Source organism: Galendromus occidentalis, unplaced genomic scaffold, assembly GCF_000255335.2.
Source record: "Galendromus occidentalis unplaced genomic scaffold, Mocc_1.1 scf7180000077488, whole genome shotgun sequence".
In the NCBI taxonomy this organism is placed as follows: Eukaryota; Metazoa; Arthropoda; class Arachnida; order Mesostigmata; family Phytoseiidae; genus Galendromus; species Galendromus occidentalis.
The window spans coordinates 205,410-222,984 of NW_003805476.1; the positions used below are offsets into that span (position 1 = coordinate 205,410).

Below are 17,575 nucleotides of genomic sequence, written 5' to 3' on the forward strand. Positions count from 1 at the left end.
CCCCCACCCTCCGCATTAGATCCCGTCAGTCAGCCAGGGATGTAATGCTCACCAACGGAATCTCCGAGCTCGTTCTCAATAAAAAAAAACCGCGTACATCTCGCATACAGTTCATGATCATCCTGTATAACTCCCTGCAAACTACTATCCATTTCGGAGCACAAAAACTCACCCATCTCACGTAAACTTCATCTGGTGACGGTGGAAATGGTGCAGTCGTGATTGACGGATCCGCGCACGAGTCGACCATCACAAGCGAATGGTTTACTCAGGTTCTCCGAAAAGATTCTGATTTACTGTATCCTTCCAGGTTGGGCGTTTATGTCAACCGTGCAATCGCTATTCGAGTTGGAAGAAAAACGCTTCCGATGTTCTCACTGTCCGTACCAGACGAATGATGTCGGCAACTTCCGTCGACATGAATTGATACACAGTGGCACGAAACCTTTCAAGTGCGTTCTATGTGATTTCCGATCGGCTTGGCGAAAGTCCATCAAATCGCATATGATCAACGTTCACAAAACACTCGAATAGTCGGTCGTCTTCTCCCGGCTGAAGGAGGACCGCGATCAGCTAGGTGGAATTTGAACTTCGTGATAGATTCGTGAATTTCGTAGCTCCCGTTGTTTCTCGAGAAAGACAACAATGCCTAGGGTCCCCTAACGGTATGAGTTGATAGAGGACCGCCAAGGTCCCAACAAGCTTCTCTTGGAGGAGACGATCGGAGTGAAACTTCGGGGGGATCCCGGTCTGCAATCATAGCTGTGATGCAGATGAACTTGAGAAACACGGGAGCGGACAGGCACGAGACTGACGAACAAAATCGGATTTTTCTACATACAACGACGACTGCATGTTATGCCGGTCATTATTTATTGAATTGAAATCGGATTATCATACAAACATTTATATTTATCATAATCTCATATCCATAGATGTATATCGATCATATCGATGAAGAATCTGCAAACCTACGCGAAGCCCTCACGAATGTGAAACGTATCATTAATATATACATGCATCCACACAGCAGATACCTGCATAAAGTGCAATACATATATTCTTACCGGAATCATAACATAGCGAGCGAACTACAGACATCTACGTGATTGCTCGATCCAGCTTCGAGATAATTGTTCTTCTCGATTCTGTGTGAGAGCGGAACGAATCAATTTTGAGGGAAACGGTGGAAGCATCGACGATATTTTACATTTGTAAACTTGTAGACTGATGTATGCATCGCGTTATCTGCGTAAAACGGTGAAGACTCTCAGCGCCTTTTGCGGAGTCCCCTCCTTATGAGCCTTAGCACACATGGATCCGACTCGGATCGGTGTGCCTCAAGTACAACTATATACTCTGATCTCTAAAGCACTCGGAAGCATTCTTTTCTCACCACGCTGAGCCTTTTCACTCAGCGTGCCCTCTGTCGATCAGGAACGTTTTTCATCAAGCTACCTCATTGTACTCCAATCATATTCACGCGGTTTCCCGCTAATCCATCGATTGTAGAAATTCATCAGGCCGGCTTGTTGATTGAGCCAATGCGGCAACATATGCGACGAGATCCAGAATGCTGTAGCCAAGCGATAATGACTTCGATTAAGCCGAAGAATCGCTGGGAGCTGTTTCGTTTTGGAGATTTGAATTGAAAGCTGAAGCGGATGATGGCGACGTCGATGAATGATGATACGACGAAGTTCCTTCCGATTAGCCCTTACATTCCGCGAATGCCCGCGGGAAGTGTTCGACGTCACTGGGCGAACACGAGATCAAAGTTTTGAGCTCTTCGTCGTTCTCATCCGCAGCGGTGTAATGTGATCTACCAACTTGTGATTTTGCTGCGCTTATCCAGATTCTTACGTATACCCCAGCGGGGGTTCGGCCTTCGACATGAAGACAATCGTTCTCCAAAAAGACTTCTCCGAAAATACCACGACGTGAATCTCTGAGCAGAACCCCAATGTATCGTAACACCATCTTCGTTTTTCATTGTGCAGTAGCATCATTGCTCTCATCTATCCATCCACCGGAAACTCAATCCATCAACGAATCCATCGAATGCCCGACCGGGCTCTACCTGTTCATTTATTTGGCACCCGACCTCCTCCTACCTTGCTTTCCAAGGAGCTGCCTTTCCACTTGCTGTGAGTCCGCTGGTATCTTTTGCCGAATCGAGACGGATAGTCTCCAGCATTCAGATAAGAAATTGATAGGTCAACGTTGGACGATAAGATACTTATACGCATATGGAATATATATTTTTATAACACTGGATTCCGGATATCATGTATCACCTGCATCCAGATTGCGGCACCTACATTCTGAAATGTTCGAGGAATCGGAGCATTAGAACTCCGATTCCCATGATGACTTCATGTGCAATATTTTCCCGGAATACGGGCTCCGTTAGAAAACCCCTCCTACGTGAAATCTACACCGAACCCTCAACAATCAAACCATACAGATGGAGCGATTCCGTTTAACGACTTTTCCACAGTTATAGCTTTCCTACCCGCGTGTACGTAGGTACGTGGACGCCCATCCAACTATCTACCGGTCAGCCGACCCGGTGATCTTGTCCATTGAGATTACACATCATCAGACGTCGTACTTCATTGATTTAACTCTCAGATGTATACACCACGGTTCTCATGATGAACAAAAATCATTTCTGGTTGAATCGACTGATTACAGTTTTTTCTTGTTGTTATATGACATCCAAAATTGTATAATTCTCTCAGAACCGATGTCTCGGAACGGAGCGCTGACCAGAAGACCAAACGAAGGATACGAGTTGCGTATCCCATTAATAGGTTGTTCGATGAAGTATTTTTGACGTGAGTTCAAATCCGTCTACTGTCTCTGGATCCTGTCCTTGACTCTTCGGCGGCATTCAGTGTTTCCGCGGACCTTCCTGCGGCGTTGGTGTCCGACGAAGTTCCACATCGCTGTGTTCTGTAGAGGTTCTGTGCGTGTACATATGTACTACGAGGACCAGTGGTGCGTGCGATCCGTCGTTCTCTGGTTTGTCGAGACAGATCCAAGCAAACTGTATTCGTCTGTAAACTGTCTGTTAATCAAATTATACACTCTCGATCTGAATCTTGGTAGATGGAGCATGCGACCAACAAATAAATCGTGGAACCTACTATTCAAACACACTCGTTCTCCTTCGCCTCAGCCCGACCCAGACGCCGATTAACCAGTCCCTATGATTTCCCGGATCCGGGGTTCTTATATCGATACTTCCTTGCTGACAGCCGCTAAACCGAAGAAATTCGTTTGTTCCTTCCAGAATACATGTTACTCAACTGTCGGCTCGTTCGCTGTCCGAAGTGCACGTTCATCACAACTTCGAAAGCCGATCTTCTGAAGCACGCAAAAACCCAGCACCCCATAAAGGAGAATCTGCCCATCTTAGTCCCTCGTAGTTCTAGGAGGAATACCAGTCCTTCACTTCAAGCGGGTCAGTCGAATTCAATGACAGCGACCTCACACGCTTCGCCGTTACTTGTAACGTCGACCGGAGATTTCGTCGCCTGTCGGTTCTGTGATTTCCACGGGGAGGAACAATCAGTTCGATTCCACGAACAGGTTGTCCATATGATCTATGAAGCGCCCAAAATAAGTGCAAGTATCCTCGATTAGTTGAACATACAGGCTCCTCCCGTTCTGGGACTCGTCTCATTGTAAAACGGAGCTACGATCGAGAGTGATATTAAACAGAGCTGATTACCGACCGTGGTCACGGAGCCCTGTGAGTACGCGTGCTCAGTGCTAATGGTGATCAATGCATTTAATTGAATGAATGAGTAAATAAATAAATCTACATTTTATACTGAGAGAGAGGAGTCCGTCTTCGTACATATGTCAAAGGTCATAAGGATTATGTTGTCATCCCCATGAGTGATTCTGGAATCTCACCGGGGAAGTGAAAAATAAATGGTTGGACGCCACAGTAACTGATTGGAATTTCTTCATTTCAGAGCCCTCCACGATCCATGATCAAGGGTCCTTCCTGAAGCATGCTCGAGAAACTTTCGGGTGGAAACAGAAGACCGCGCACCTCTCTCTACGCTGACAGAGGATTGATTCAATAAACATACGAGGGCAATGAGGAGCATGCGGAGGAGGACAAAGGTCCGACCGAGGATGGCGACTATCCCCGGATACTCATGGGTAGACTGTATTTCTCATTCGAAGATGTGTTATCGCCCGGAATTTTCCCGCTCGGCGGTATCCGACTGGCCTACCCGATCGGCGTAGTGAGGCGCGCTGGCCCCTTACATCCTGGACAGGGACGAAGTGAGTTGAGAGGCATCGGAATGAAATGCCAACCCTCGGTCGATGGAGCTGAGGTCTATGATCCCATCTGATGGCGAGTCTCTTCTTGCAGCTCCAGTATCGTTCTCCGCGTCAGGTATATGGCGAGCGAGGAAGAGCCGGTACGCTCCGATCTGGCAGTTCTTCACGAGGCTGAGTCCAGACAACGCTCAATGTAACCAGTGCGCGAAAATTGTGAAAACTCCGAATTCCGGAACGACCGGTCTGCTGTTCCACCGGAAGCGTCACTTAGCGGAAGAGTAAGCTAGACAGATATCTGACTACTTCATGTCATCTGAGACGAATCGCTTCGCTTGCATATTTTACTTATCGCATTCGTCGAACGATTTTAGGCTTGCTCCTCCGAACTATTGAAGAGCGTGGTTCTTCATCGAAGTCACTTCTTGATCTCTGGAAGCATCACTTCCTCGGCCCTGCCGATTGAAAGTAATCCGAAGGGATGCTTTCACGGAGGAGTGGAGGGTGTTCCACGGTGTTCGTTTGAACTCATCTACCCGGTGCGCGAAGGGAGCGCATCCCGGCTCGGCCAAGTACTCTCAAGACTCAGAGTCTCACGCAGGACTCATTGTTAGAACGATTCGTCGACATTCTCTGAAGCATAGGTATATGTAAGATCTGACGATGGTAGAAAAGCTGTGTATTTTGGGGAGTCGGCGCAGAGCGTCCGAGAGGGGGTCCCGCCTCAAACTTAGTCATTGAGGAATAAAGTTGCGTGATCAAGTCAAGGAGGGCTCTACTTTCATCCACCGTGAGAGCTTTGAGGGTCACCGTCTCTTGTTGTCATCAAGGAAAAATTCATCGTCTGAGGAACATGAGCTTCATGAGACTCGAAATTGCTCCCTCGCCATCACATCTAACACCAGAATTCTTCTTGCAGACTGTCGACCTCTCGGAAGTAGGAATCTCAGCTTTCAATGAGAAAGCTTAGCTGCCAAGACTCGGTCTATCGTTTACTCTCATCTTGTGGTTCCGAATCAAGTGAGCTGCATTGAGTGACATCTACCGCCGTGTGCAATAAAGCATTGTGTCTGTGTTCGACTGCATAGTTTGCCGTGGAGTGATTCATTCTACAATTTCTGCACGCGACCTCGGGATCTTTCCGGTGATGTGTTTACTCATAAACTCCACTTGCGGAATGATGACGATGGGAACTCTCCATCAGCTCTCTCTCCTTTCATCTACTGGTTTCCTGCTCGTTTATATTCCTGCTCTGAGGATTGCGACTAACAAGAAGCTACCGAAGGCAGCGCCCTGCTGCTGCAGCTGTTCGAACTGACTGACTGACCGATTGACTGACCGATCGAAGGATCGATCGACCGACCGACTTCAAATCCTCAAATGAGTCCATGTGTTTCTACAGAGATGATGCTGTCACTGCTGTCCATGATTCCCGGCCAAGGTCCACCCCCTCCGCAAGCATCGGATGAAGTGCATTACATTCCGTTTGAAGGAGGATACAAATGTAAACATTGCAGTTACTGCGCCCCGCATCGCAATCTCGTCGTACGCCATGCCCGAACGCATACCGGGGAGCGACCGTACGGCTGCAACTATTGTCAATATCGCTCATCTCGTCTGGACAACATGCGAACACACTCTTACAAGTGCGCGGAGAAACGCCAGAAGAGAAATTTAGGTGTAATGAAAGGCCTGAACAATCCTCACAATCCCACGCTAAGCGGACTCTTGTCGACACCAGTGCTCACGGTTTCCGTTGACAAAAGTCGCCGCGAGCTCGAATACGAGCAACCGTCGCTGAGCATTTTACCCTTGCCTCAAGACCTCAATGACGCTGTTCTGCCTAGTATCGAAGGTCTACAGTACGAGGACTGAAATTCAAGAGAATCCAACTTGAATGTCGGAGTTCGCACGTCAGCAGCCAGTATTCGAAACTAACGAATAGTGTACTCGAGAGGCCCCCGAACTTTTTCGGTGCCGGCGGCAAGTCTGGAGACCTCTGGATTATACAAACATTCACTAACGACTTCGAGCCAGGGGGTCAATAGCTGAATGAACTCAAAGGAGACGTAGTAAACGATGAAGTGCAATAGCAACGTTATAGGTAGAGCCCCTTTACATTTTTTTCCAACCCCAGCTCCCTTCGCAGTTCTCTAATCGCAATTTTTAGGCCTAAGTTATAATACTAGTAGTAATGTGTAGGGTAATGAATGTGTGAAACGGCATGGGTGATACTCGTCAGTCTTTCGACCTTCGTGCCGTAGGCGAAGGTCACCCGATCTACTCTTGTGATTCAATGCTCACCGTGGTGAAGGTCGCGTGGGACTTTGCTGCTGATGTCTGACGGGACGAGCTGCTCAACGTTATATCAAGGTATCGTTGGTAGATTTTTATTTCCGCTCCACACAATCTCAACGGATAAGTTCTCTCCGAACAGAGTCGGCAAAGTCTAGCGCGTGTTTCCAGTTATTAACATTTTTCGGTATACAAGGATATTATGAACAAATAACTCATTCATAGAACGAATCGACGAACACTCTCTACAAATATACAGCAGACGAACGAATACACACTCTTCCCACACGAAACACACGAATGGGGCGAAGCGGACCCTATACGTTCAAAGGGTATTAATTATTGTCAAATGGCGTCCAGATCGATGGCATTTCTAGAAGGAGACAAGAAATGGATGACTCAACGAAAGATTGGAACATCGAGCTGAAGATCCGGAAATTTAGGGAACGAAGCTGTTCTCAACTCTTGACACGACTCTAAACACAATCATACTCAGAAAACACTGAAACCACGTTCACATACATGTATCAATGGCAATGCTCAGAGTGTCGTCGACGTTCGCTTTTGAAGTCGGACGATGGCTCAGTCCTCTTTTCTTGGAGGGCCTCTTTTGAATTCCTTGTTGTGTAACTGTGTTTGTTCTCCTGTCGCTCACTCACTATTGTGGTAAGGACAACCTCAACGGCCCCCTTCTGCCAACGGAGGGTCGTTTCCTGTGAGTCGCCTCCTCATGAAGCCTTTCTGTGCCGTCTCGCTATGGAACGGATATTCGGATCGCATTCCTTTTTCGAGGAAGTTCTCGGAAGCGACGGTCGCAGAGAGGGGAAATGGCGAGGAAGACTCGAAGGGTCCGGGTATCCCGACGGTTTCGTTTGTCCACCAGCCCTACCTTAGCCTTCGTAGGTAGCTCTTTTCCGAAATGCTCATTACATTCCTTGCCGCGATCAACCGCAATTTTCAAGGGTTCATCCGAGGGCTTTTCTCTCAACTCAACGGAACGAATCAGGTGAATGCCTATCCCACCGAGCGGTGGGGTAGACGTCAGAGATCGTTCCGGCAAACTGTATCGAATCCGAATCCAACGCTATAACAAACAGACTCAAACAACACACAGCACTGAGACTCAGCCTGTGGGGAATCTCAATCATTCGTTAATTTATAATTTTCATCGAAATATCAGTGCAATCATAAGCATATTGTAAGAATGATAATAATATTTAAATAGACACAGGCAAGAGAAGCGTTTCTTGTGATCCGCGTTATCGATGAGGATGTTGTAAAGCAGATTCTGCCGACCGATATAGTTCAGAGTTTATGTTAATGTATCGAAGCGAGCTTGCCAGGGGTAGACGATTTTTGGACAATGTGCCCTCGGTTAACCTGATTCACCGTTTTCCCTCTAGTAACTCTATGAACTTGCGCACGGTTTGATGGATGAAGAGAATTCATTATTCATATTTTTTCTACAACGTGAACGTTTCACCACAAGTCTAACAGGACCGTGTAACGGGATCTACTGACCAACCGACCGATTGACTGACTGATTGACTGATGTTCGACTATGAGGTCGCTCGTATATCTGTTTGAATGGTAACTGAGTGACTGATGATCGACCGACCGATAGATGACTTTCTAACACAGTGCAATGGCCTAGCGAAGGCCGCGAGAACCGACATATCGATACCGAAAAAAGGACAAAGGAGCAAGAAAGAAGCATCCAGAATTCAGGCAGTCAATTCCCGGTTCGAACAAATCGTCGTCAGGTGTGAATCGTTTCCCTAACTCAAACTCAAAGCGACGGCATAAACTCTGATCAAGGGAAAGTTTCCCTCAATCATAATATATACATTTACATACTATAAAAAATGATCTTTACCATCACATGGTGACGATCAGTACAGAACTTTGAATAAAACTATTTATTTTCTAACAAACATAAATACCGCGGCGTTCTGATTTTGTCTAGGTATGTGGGTAATGTAGAGCGAACACGGAGATCTCATAAACACGCGATCTCATTTGAAACTCTTCGCGGATCGGCTTCAGGGAAATCATTGAAGTTCCGTGTTGGAATGGTGCGAGACGTATACCATCTACAGGCGCGACTCATGGTCCCCTTCTATTGCAGCACTGCAGCATCGGAAGCAAACAGTGTAACCTCCTGAGCTTCATCCTTCCCCGGGAACGCTCGTCCAAGCGGCGCGGTCACTCTCGTGACGGATGTACATCCATCGACCGTCCGTTACCTCCGTCTACGTCTACGGTCACCCGCCAGGGGGACCTAACTCGCGGAGAAGGAGTGAGGGAATCTCGACCTCGTCCATTCTCCCGATTCGCTCCCCGTTTGTGGCCAGAGCAGCGGGTCGGCAGAACACCGATCGGCTAGGCAACCTTGATTCGAACTGCGGAATTGACATTCTCCTGCATGTCAATAAAGGCCTCGGTTGTGCGGATGTGGTTTTCATTCTCGCTACGGACACCCCCATCGCTTAGGGCTGCCAGGTAAATTTACGCAAATCTTCCTTTTTGGAGCTCTGCTGACTTCGTGTTCCTCTTCCAGAGTCCTCATGCTCGGTCCCTTGCGATGATGTTTCCCGGGAAGCAGGGGTCGCACAAGATATTCTCTCAACACCGCCGTCTTCCCCCGGGCATTCCCATTCATCTGGAGTTCCGTCACCTGCGCACTTGCCCTTAAACGTTGATGAAACTGCGATGTGGCACAAAGTGTTTGATCCTCAAGCTCCCTCAGCGGTCCCAGTTCCGCCGGCTCATCAGACGCGAATCGAACATTCTCAGGTGTATCCAGCGCCGACGTCTCCGCCTTCCTCGCCTCCTCAGATCACTCCCCTTTCTCTGACGAAACAGAACGAAGATCGTCCACCCGTTATAACGCATTCAGTCATCTTCCATGACGAGCGGAAAGGGGCTTTCCAGGCCGTTCGAGCCTCGAAACTCATGGGGTCGCTCCACATACCAGTTGTGCCTGCTGTACAAATGCCATCGGTTATCATTCCATTGAATTCAACCGTGGGAGCCTCGACGGCTCCCTCTAATTTGGCCCCGCTCTCGGTTCCAGAAGCGGCAGCTGAAGAGCCGCTCGCTGCCCCGGTCCACACAGTGCACCGCCCCACTCCCACCAGGGTGGTTGGGATGGCCGGTCCGTCGAATTCGTCGAATGTCCCTCCCTCCCAGCTGATCGCGCGCCGAATGCGGGCAGGCGCAACTTTGACAGGGTCTTTCACCCGAAAGCCATGTCCTTATTGTGTGAACAAGAGTTTTCCTTCGTATAAGGATTTAGAGCGTCATCTGCGAACGCACACTGGAGAGCGGCCGTATCCTTGCAATCTCTGCGATTATCGGGCGAGACAGCGGGGTGCTCTCCGAAACCACATGTCGAAGAAACATGGCGTTCAGATGCCCCCTCTGCCCCCAGTCTGAGAATCTTGAGAAACGGAGGCGGCATAGGATCGAGTCAGGGCTACGATCAGAGCGAGCCTTCGGTCTGAGGGCGACCGCTCCGGCACCTCCGGAGCCTCAGGCACCTGGGAGGGATAATCTCCGATAAGGTGACAAAAGGTCCAAAGGTTTCCGCCGTTGACAAGTTGGTGAGACGACGGAAAACCTCGTAGAAGAGCCTCCGTGCCCCGAATGCATTCGTGGAGAATTCGGTGCCTTGCAGGGATCGCGAAGATCAGCCCATTTTCTACGGAGCCCACTCCTCGCGCGCCCGGAGGGAGCAAGCTCACTGTTTCTGGTCGATGGGGAAAGTATCTCTCGTACGAAAAGTCGAATACCATTATTTCCGTGATTCCCAGATGGGGTTCAGGAATGCATCCTTTTGGACGCCCTCTGATTCGCTACGAAGGGAGGGAAGGGGGCAATCGACGCCGACATCAAGTCAATGATGCGATTCTACTCCTAGAATACGTTGAGCGTCGTTCTGCTTTGCCTTCGTTTAGATGTTGCCGTTATTAACTTCTGCTCGTTCTCTCTTTGCTGCGTAGGTAGTAATTGAAGCTAGTCCAGAAGAGAGCATTCAGCGGAAACGGAAGGGGGTTCTGAAATATGCATGAATGACAAATTATATTATATCATGCGATGCATTCCATGTTGCTATGACCCCTAGCGGGATTTGCGATTTCCTCATGCTCCTGTTAATTATGATATGATCACCACTGATGCTGCTCTTTGGTGTAGAGTTAGATCGAGTGTGCCGACGTGAAAACCAGCGCCTTGGGACTGTGCTGAATATCGCAAAAAATCTTTATTACCTCTCGTACAAAGAAAAATATTATATTTCTACATGTCTTGTGGGATGGCGGATCACCCGCACCTGGAGTAGTCTGAGTGCATCATTTTTCCGATGCCACGGGGAACTCTGCGGGGGAGCATGCTCCCGGAGGAAGGGAGTATCACTCGCAGAGATACCCGCTGATGAACGTACGTGATATACGTGACGGCAGCTCTGATTCACCTGGAGATCTCAAGAAGTTGGGTATTCAGCGAAGCTCCGTCGAATAGCAACGGCATGAGCGGACAAGGTTCCGAAGCAACGGTCGGAATAGCTGACTCCGTCAGCGTAAGAATGGGGACCGTGCAGAATTCGGGGAGTCGACTCATCAATTTTATAATGCTCGAATCCGATCCGAGATTCTGTCCCGGAGCTCATCTGAGCAGATCGATGAGGTCTCAGAGGCTCGGTATTGCAGGAAGAGTTTTATACGAGATATCGAGACATATGTACGGGAATGGAAGAAAATGAATAAATTGTCACTCATGTTCCGCACAGCGTTCGTGGGCCCGTTCGTAGTTATTTGATGATGCATGCGATTCTCATGAGCCTCCGTCACCGCATTCTTCGATGGTGATGTCGGTCGGAGCTCTCTTCAATCATCTTGCGAATTTTCCTGGTTTCTCACCGAATATTTTCCGATGCTCATTTGGACGAGGACAACAGATGCGATCAGAGGTTTCGAAGTCGTTCGATACACAATTATTCGAGGTGCTCCGTCCTGGAGATCAATTAAATGATGATTCTCAATATTTTCAGACTTCTCGCTACCGTTGGATCTTCTGAACAACATCGCCAACATACCATCTTTCGCTTTCCCACCGCTTCCGCAGTCATCCCGCCTGCTCAATATCTCTGCGACGGTGCCCTCAGGCGCAACTTCGGCGTCATCATCGACACCTGCTCGGAAGCATTCTTGTGAAATTTGCTCGAAGCCTTTCCAATCTCCGAGTCATCTCAGGTAGGTTCAATCACGAGAGCGGCCAACTGGAAAGTTTTACGTATCGGCTCCCGATGGGGATTTTCCGAATCGAGGAATTCGGTTTGAGACCGAACTAGTTTTCGATCGCGAGCAATTTTTACAGAATTCATATGCGAAGCCATACTGGAGAAAGACCCTACCCTTGCAACCTCTGCGACTACCGAGCCACCCAACAAGGAGCCTTGAAGAAGCATGTTGAAGGCATTCATAATAAACCGTCCCAGTCATACGTTCCCTTCGGTGGCTACCACGGGCAGCTCCCGGACTTCTCTTGATTCATCCGAAGGATAACCAGGGGTCGCCCTCCACATCTCCGATTCGAGACGAAAACACATTATGTGACCAAAGATGCATATATTCCTACGAGAAGAGTCATACAAGCACCTAGACATATAAGGTTATCGCACGGAGTGAATCACCCGATGCTGACGCATCCCCTGAGAGTATTCGCCGAGTGGTTTCAATTTTAGAATACGTCGATCGTTTTGACGAGAGACTCGAATGATAGCACCATGGAAATGAGCTCCGGATCCATAGAATCTCATGCGAGCCTGCCTATCCACTACGATCAGCCTCCCTTTTGTGACAGAGTTTCTGCCTCACCCAGACGTGGGTCGACCATTCTGGCTCCCCTGAGGGCTCTCCTCCGCCGCCGGAAAACGTTGAACCTTCATTCGATATTTCCAAAGCGGTTTTTCACCGTCGATACGAGCTCCTAGAAACATTGGAAATGACTGAGATTGGTTCGTGAAATAAGAGTTCCGGCTGCAGGTCCGGAACTCTGGTACGGGAAACTGATCAGGTCTGATATCGCCAGATCCCCGCTGGAAAAGAAATCAAGACTGGATTCGGTGGAGCTTCGCACCTGAACCCCTCTTCCTAAAGGAATCGAATTGAACATACGAGGGAACCTAAGGCATCTGCTCGAAATCGAAATTAGAGACCGTGGCGCCGATGTGGATACCAAGTAATCAGGTTTTGGCAACTGGCAACTATATTTCGAGTCTGCCGGACTGATCTCGTTCGATTGACCTACCTCTGTACAAATAATTGCGGTCATAGTAGTTTATGACCGGGTTCATCTCGCGTTTCACGGGTCACAAGACGCCTCGCTACTGAGCGATGGCCAGAACTATTTTCAAGTTCCTAAAAGTTATCAGATCAAGTCGATCTGCTCTATGTATCCTATGGATGGCTCGCCTTTGTACATCGTGATTGATATTTTACTAGGATCTATTTCTGAACGTGTTTGTAGGGTTGGGCTCCTCGCGTTGTGTCGAGTTACTTGGGAGATACCTCCCGTTGAAGAGCCCGTTGAAGAGAAACCTAACCGCATAGGTATAGTTCCAAGCCTAAAGCGACTATCATTGTCTTCGATTCGGAACAGCTTCCCCCTCCCCACGTCGCCGTCGCCTGCATTTATGACAACTAGTGAAAAGCGAGGGCTTCGTCAGAGATCAGAGCCTTGCGGAATGTCCCGCGCTGCCTAGATCAGGGCAAATGAGACAGAAGGCTGCCAAAAATCTTTGCCATAGCGGCCACTGTTGCCAATGACTCCTGGTGGCCGAAGGACGGAGCGACGAACCAAAAAAGGACCCCTTCCTCGCCCTAAGTCACAATTCGACTCGATAGCGATAGAGTTCGACATTATTGCCATACATTCTCCCAATCTTGTAACTTCTGTAAAAAAAGCTGACGCGGAGATCGGAAAGACACTTGAAAACATCCAAGCCTATGTTAAGACGTTCTTCAGAAATAAACGATATTTTTTCACCTGGTAGTCCTCGATCGCTCTGAGAGGGAAGCGAAACCCCTGAGAGCTCATGCCCCTCAATTGGAACTGAAGTCGTCGATAGTATCTTGAGTAGTTCAGATTAAGAGATTTAACCCGTCGTATCGTTTCAGATAACTCGCCGATAGGATCGTAAGGACTAAGCCGCCCGCAGACATTGTCTGAATAAAAAAGCCTTCTTTTCACTCAGAGGACCCGCGGATTTTTCAAATTTGGTCTCGCGTCGAAGTGTTGCTTACGCCTTTTTGTTGGAGATGCCCCAGCTAGCGCAAGAAAAAAAAATTGTCCTGAATCATATAAGCTGACTTCCATTACAGAAGCTTGCAGCATCGAAAGTCTGATCTCTGATGACGGAAAGGGCTGTCTCTTGTGCCAGAAACCGTTCCCGTCCGGTGCCCACCTGAGAATTCATCTGCGGATCCATACTGGCGAGCGGCCGTACAGTTGCCCGCACTGCGACTATCGAGCGAAACAAAGTGGCCATCTGAAGAACCACCTAATTCGCACGCATCCGGAGAAGCCGATTGTCGTCACAAGGAGTGATGAGAACTATGTGCAGGCGCTACGTAGGTTGCTGTAAGCGATACTAGTCACCGGGGGTTCTCCGTAACAACCAAAAATCCAGAACGTGATCGATCAGAGCTGTACACGGTCACTTTTCATCACGTGATATACATGATGCGACCTCTACGCATCTTTGCGCATCTAAAGACCAAAAGAATAACCCAAATCGGAATCGACATGAGTTGGCGAGCAGTATTCTAAGCTTTGTAAATAGTCTGATGTGAGCCATTGTTTGGGATTCGAGCAGCTGCGATCAGTCCGGAATCCTGCGAGTTTATATGAACGAAAATCTGTGGTAGCGTCGAGCATCCGGCTTCTCGAGCGAAGACGACTCCATACCAGCAGTCACAAAAAGTCAAGACGTCGTACCGCTCTCGTGTGACCAAAAGACGACCTATGAAATTATTGTTTTCTCGAGAGGGGAAAAGACACCCTGTCAGAACTTTGAGCTTTTCGTTAGTCACTCGAAGTTGTAATATATATCGGAATAAAGTTGAACTGGGAACTTCTCGAGCCTCCTTTCCGACCTTCATCATATGAACTCCATCCATTTGGAGACCTCGATACCCTTCTTCACTAATCGATCCTTTCCTTACAGAGCTGCGTGAAGGGAGCACCAAAGGATTGCAAGGCGCCAGTTTTTCCCCTACTCATGGGAAGATATCTTTCGAATAAAAACAGTTGGGGCCGGCGAGTAGTCTTAGTGCCCGACCCTGAGTGGCAGGGCTTTGACACCGAATTCGAACGGATCAGAACTCCATATGAATATCTCAGATGGTTTTTCAGAGGACACTAGTCTAACCTTCCTTGTTCCAACAGGCTTTTCGTTCAGAACTCGGGACTCGGATAAGCAGAAGGAAAACCTGGAGCGAGGTGAACGACCTGTTTGTTCGATCTGCGGAAAGGACTTCTCCACAACGTGGCATATGCGAGTACACATGCGGGGTCACACCAATGAAAGACCGTATCCTTGCACGATCTGCGAGAAAGCCTTCCTGCGCTCAGATCATCTCTGCCGCCATGTTCGCAATGTCCACAAGATTGATCCCAAAGATGTCTCCTGGCTGATGCAGAGCTTCGAGGAGGAATGCCAGTCCTTAGCTATAGCTGCTCTGAAGTAAAATACCGAATATCGAAATCCAGTTCCCTAGACCTAGACAGCATTTTCTAGATAATTGTGTAGCAGGGTCTCCTTGTGCCCCAGATTCAGTTCATCATCGTGCAAAATGATATTCGTTCTCGGGAAATGAGCTCTCTCTGATATCAAACTTTGTGGCAATGTTGCCGCCGCAATATTTCGATTTAATGAATATTAGGATAATGATTATATGACTGCGGAGTGCAGTGTCTACCTAATATATATGGAGTATCGTATCATTGACATGGAACCCCCACCTCTATAGAATATCGAAAGTCATTGTCATTATTAATATTATTGATTATTACTATCATCATTATAGGGAGAAATCAAGAGTAAACTCCCTCTCGGTGTTCGAATTGAGCATAGGTGAATGACTATTCAAAGCAACCACTGTGAGTTCTTCTGAGAACCAACTGACCCCCTCGTGAATAAATCTTTATCTCAACCCGGAACCAATTGTCGTGTTGCCTCCTTCGTTTGCTCCCAAGAATTATAGTCATATTATTGCTCTGGCTGCTGTCACTTCGTAGGTCCGATTGCGGGGAGCTCGGTCCGAAGCGAGTCTCCAGCGTTCCTCCGCTGAATCATGAAATTGTTTGAATCATTCGTTTCTCGAGTATTTTCCTCCTCTCATCAGAACAACGAATTCGTCACGATCTAGTCTCGGACTCTAATTGCACTTGATTGATGATCGAGACATCATTGAAATGGATTTCCTTCCAGAACTCGGTCGGCGGAGAACTCCTTCCGGGCTGCAAGCACGCTGGATCTCGATAGCGAATGTATTCAGAAGGCTCAGGAGAGTGTTGTCGACCTGAAGTCTAGGAACGTGCCAATAAAGGAATCCACTGATCGTAGCTGACCTTGAAAATATTCTTGCAAGAAACTTTTCCAATCATGGAAACTTGCGGAATTCCCTCCAGAGACGCCGCCTCTGTTTCCGCGGAACCTATGTCTCTATCCTCGCTACGAAAGCCCCCTAATCCCTTGTATTGACGGACTTCCTGTCGTTTCGTATGCCTCCTGGGCTCTGGAATCATTTCCTCCGACTCCCTTGCCGGAAGTCCTCGCCGTGTACCCGATAATGAAGCTCATCTTCGTGTCTGCAGATTCCGGGGGATATGAACCGCCCTACATGCTTTACGAAGTCGACAAGTACACGTGCGAATTCTGTTTCGCTCGATTCCCCACTCCATCTAGTGCTACAACCCACCGGCGAATCCACACCAATGAAAAACCCTTTGCGTGTCCCTGCTGTGACTACCGCTCTACTCAGAAAGGCAACCTCAAGGCTCACATGCAACGACACCACAAGAATTTTCGACCCTCCACGTGATATTGGGCCATTGCAATTAAACATATCAATCTCGAAAGACGCGAAGGCCTGCAAGATCGTACGAGTCATAGGTATCTGTGATCCCCAGTGTGCAGTCTCAATGTGTTCTGGAACCGAATTGTTTTGCCTCGTTATGTTTTGTACATTTTATCGATCTCACAGCTCATAAGCTGTTTTGAGCGGACTTCATTGTAAGATACTCAGATGAAACCTATATTCCCTCCTCGCCATTGAGGAAACAGAGACTATTGATTGAGCCGAGGAGACTTGAATCGTTATAAAATGAAGGAGATTCAACATGTTCTATACTTCCGACGTCATAATTTCTAGTACGAACGCAATTACCATGCTTTCAGAGCGGCAGGCAGTCGGAATCAATATTTTTTTTTGTTGAGCTCAGCGGAAGCATTCGACGGCCACGCATCCGGGGATTCGAATGGAGGCGAGTTGCCCGAGATGATATTCGAGGTCGATAAGTGTATAGTTTGCTCGATTCCCGACTTTCGATAGCCCAGAAGGCGCCGCGCCGCGAACCAGCCTGGATCGGAGGCCGCGGATCAAGTCCAAAACTCTCAGAATGAGTTTCGTGGGGACTTCCCCGCAGCTCGAATCAGGTGTAGCGCAAGAATGGGGGCATGAGAGCCAAACAGGATCACCTCGATCTTCCTTCCGTCAGCTAACTTCAAGGGGCCATTGTAGATCTCATCTTCCTCATTCGAGGTTTTGTCTGCATAAGATGGACTTCTTGGATGCATATTCTATCGGCCAATAATGCACCGGTTCACTCATCAGTTCCGCCGACGCGACGTCTGCAAACCGCGATCTAGTCAATGCAAGTTTCATATGCCGCGTTCCTCCTTGCTCGCGTC

General features: G+C 48.2%; 2 protein-coding genes across 2 annotated transcripts; both read left to right on the forward strand.

The window, feature by feature from the left end:
* Nucleotides 1-3,985: 3,985 nt before the first annotated feature.
* LOC100898796 (uncharacterized) lies at nucleotides 3,986-4,821 on the forward strand. Its single transcript, XM_003746133.2, has 3 exons — nucleotides 3,986-4,308; nucleotides 4,400-4,586; nucleotides 4,680-4,821. Exons 1-3 carry the CDS (start codon nucleotides 4,179-4,181, stop codon nucleotides 4,699-4,701), a joined length of 339 nt encoding a protein of 112 aa, XP_003746181.1. The 5' UTR covers nucleotides 3,986-4,178; the 3' UTR covers nucleotides 4,702-4,821.
* Nucleotides 4,822-9,312: 4,491 nt separating this feature from the next.
* Nucleotides 9,313-16,706, forward strand: LOC114828380 (zinc finger protein 544). The gene is made up of 5 exons (XM_029112272.1): nucleotides 9,313-9,960; nucleotides 11,951-12,014; nucleotides 14,025-14,231; nucleotides 15,049-15,223; nucleotides 16,640-16,706. The coding sequence occupies exons 1-5, from the start codon at nucleotides 9,313-9,315 to the stop codon at nucleotides 16,704-16,706; spliced, it is 1,161 nt and encodes a 386-aa protein (XP_028968105.1).
* The last annotated feature ends 869 nt before the right edge of the window (nucleotides 16,707-17,575 follow it).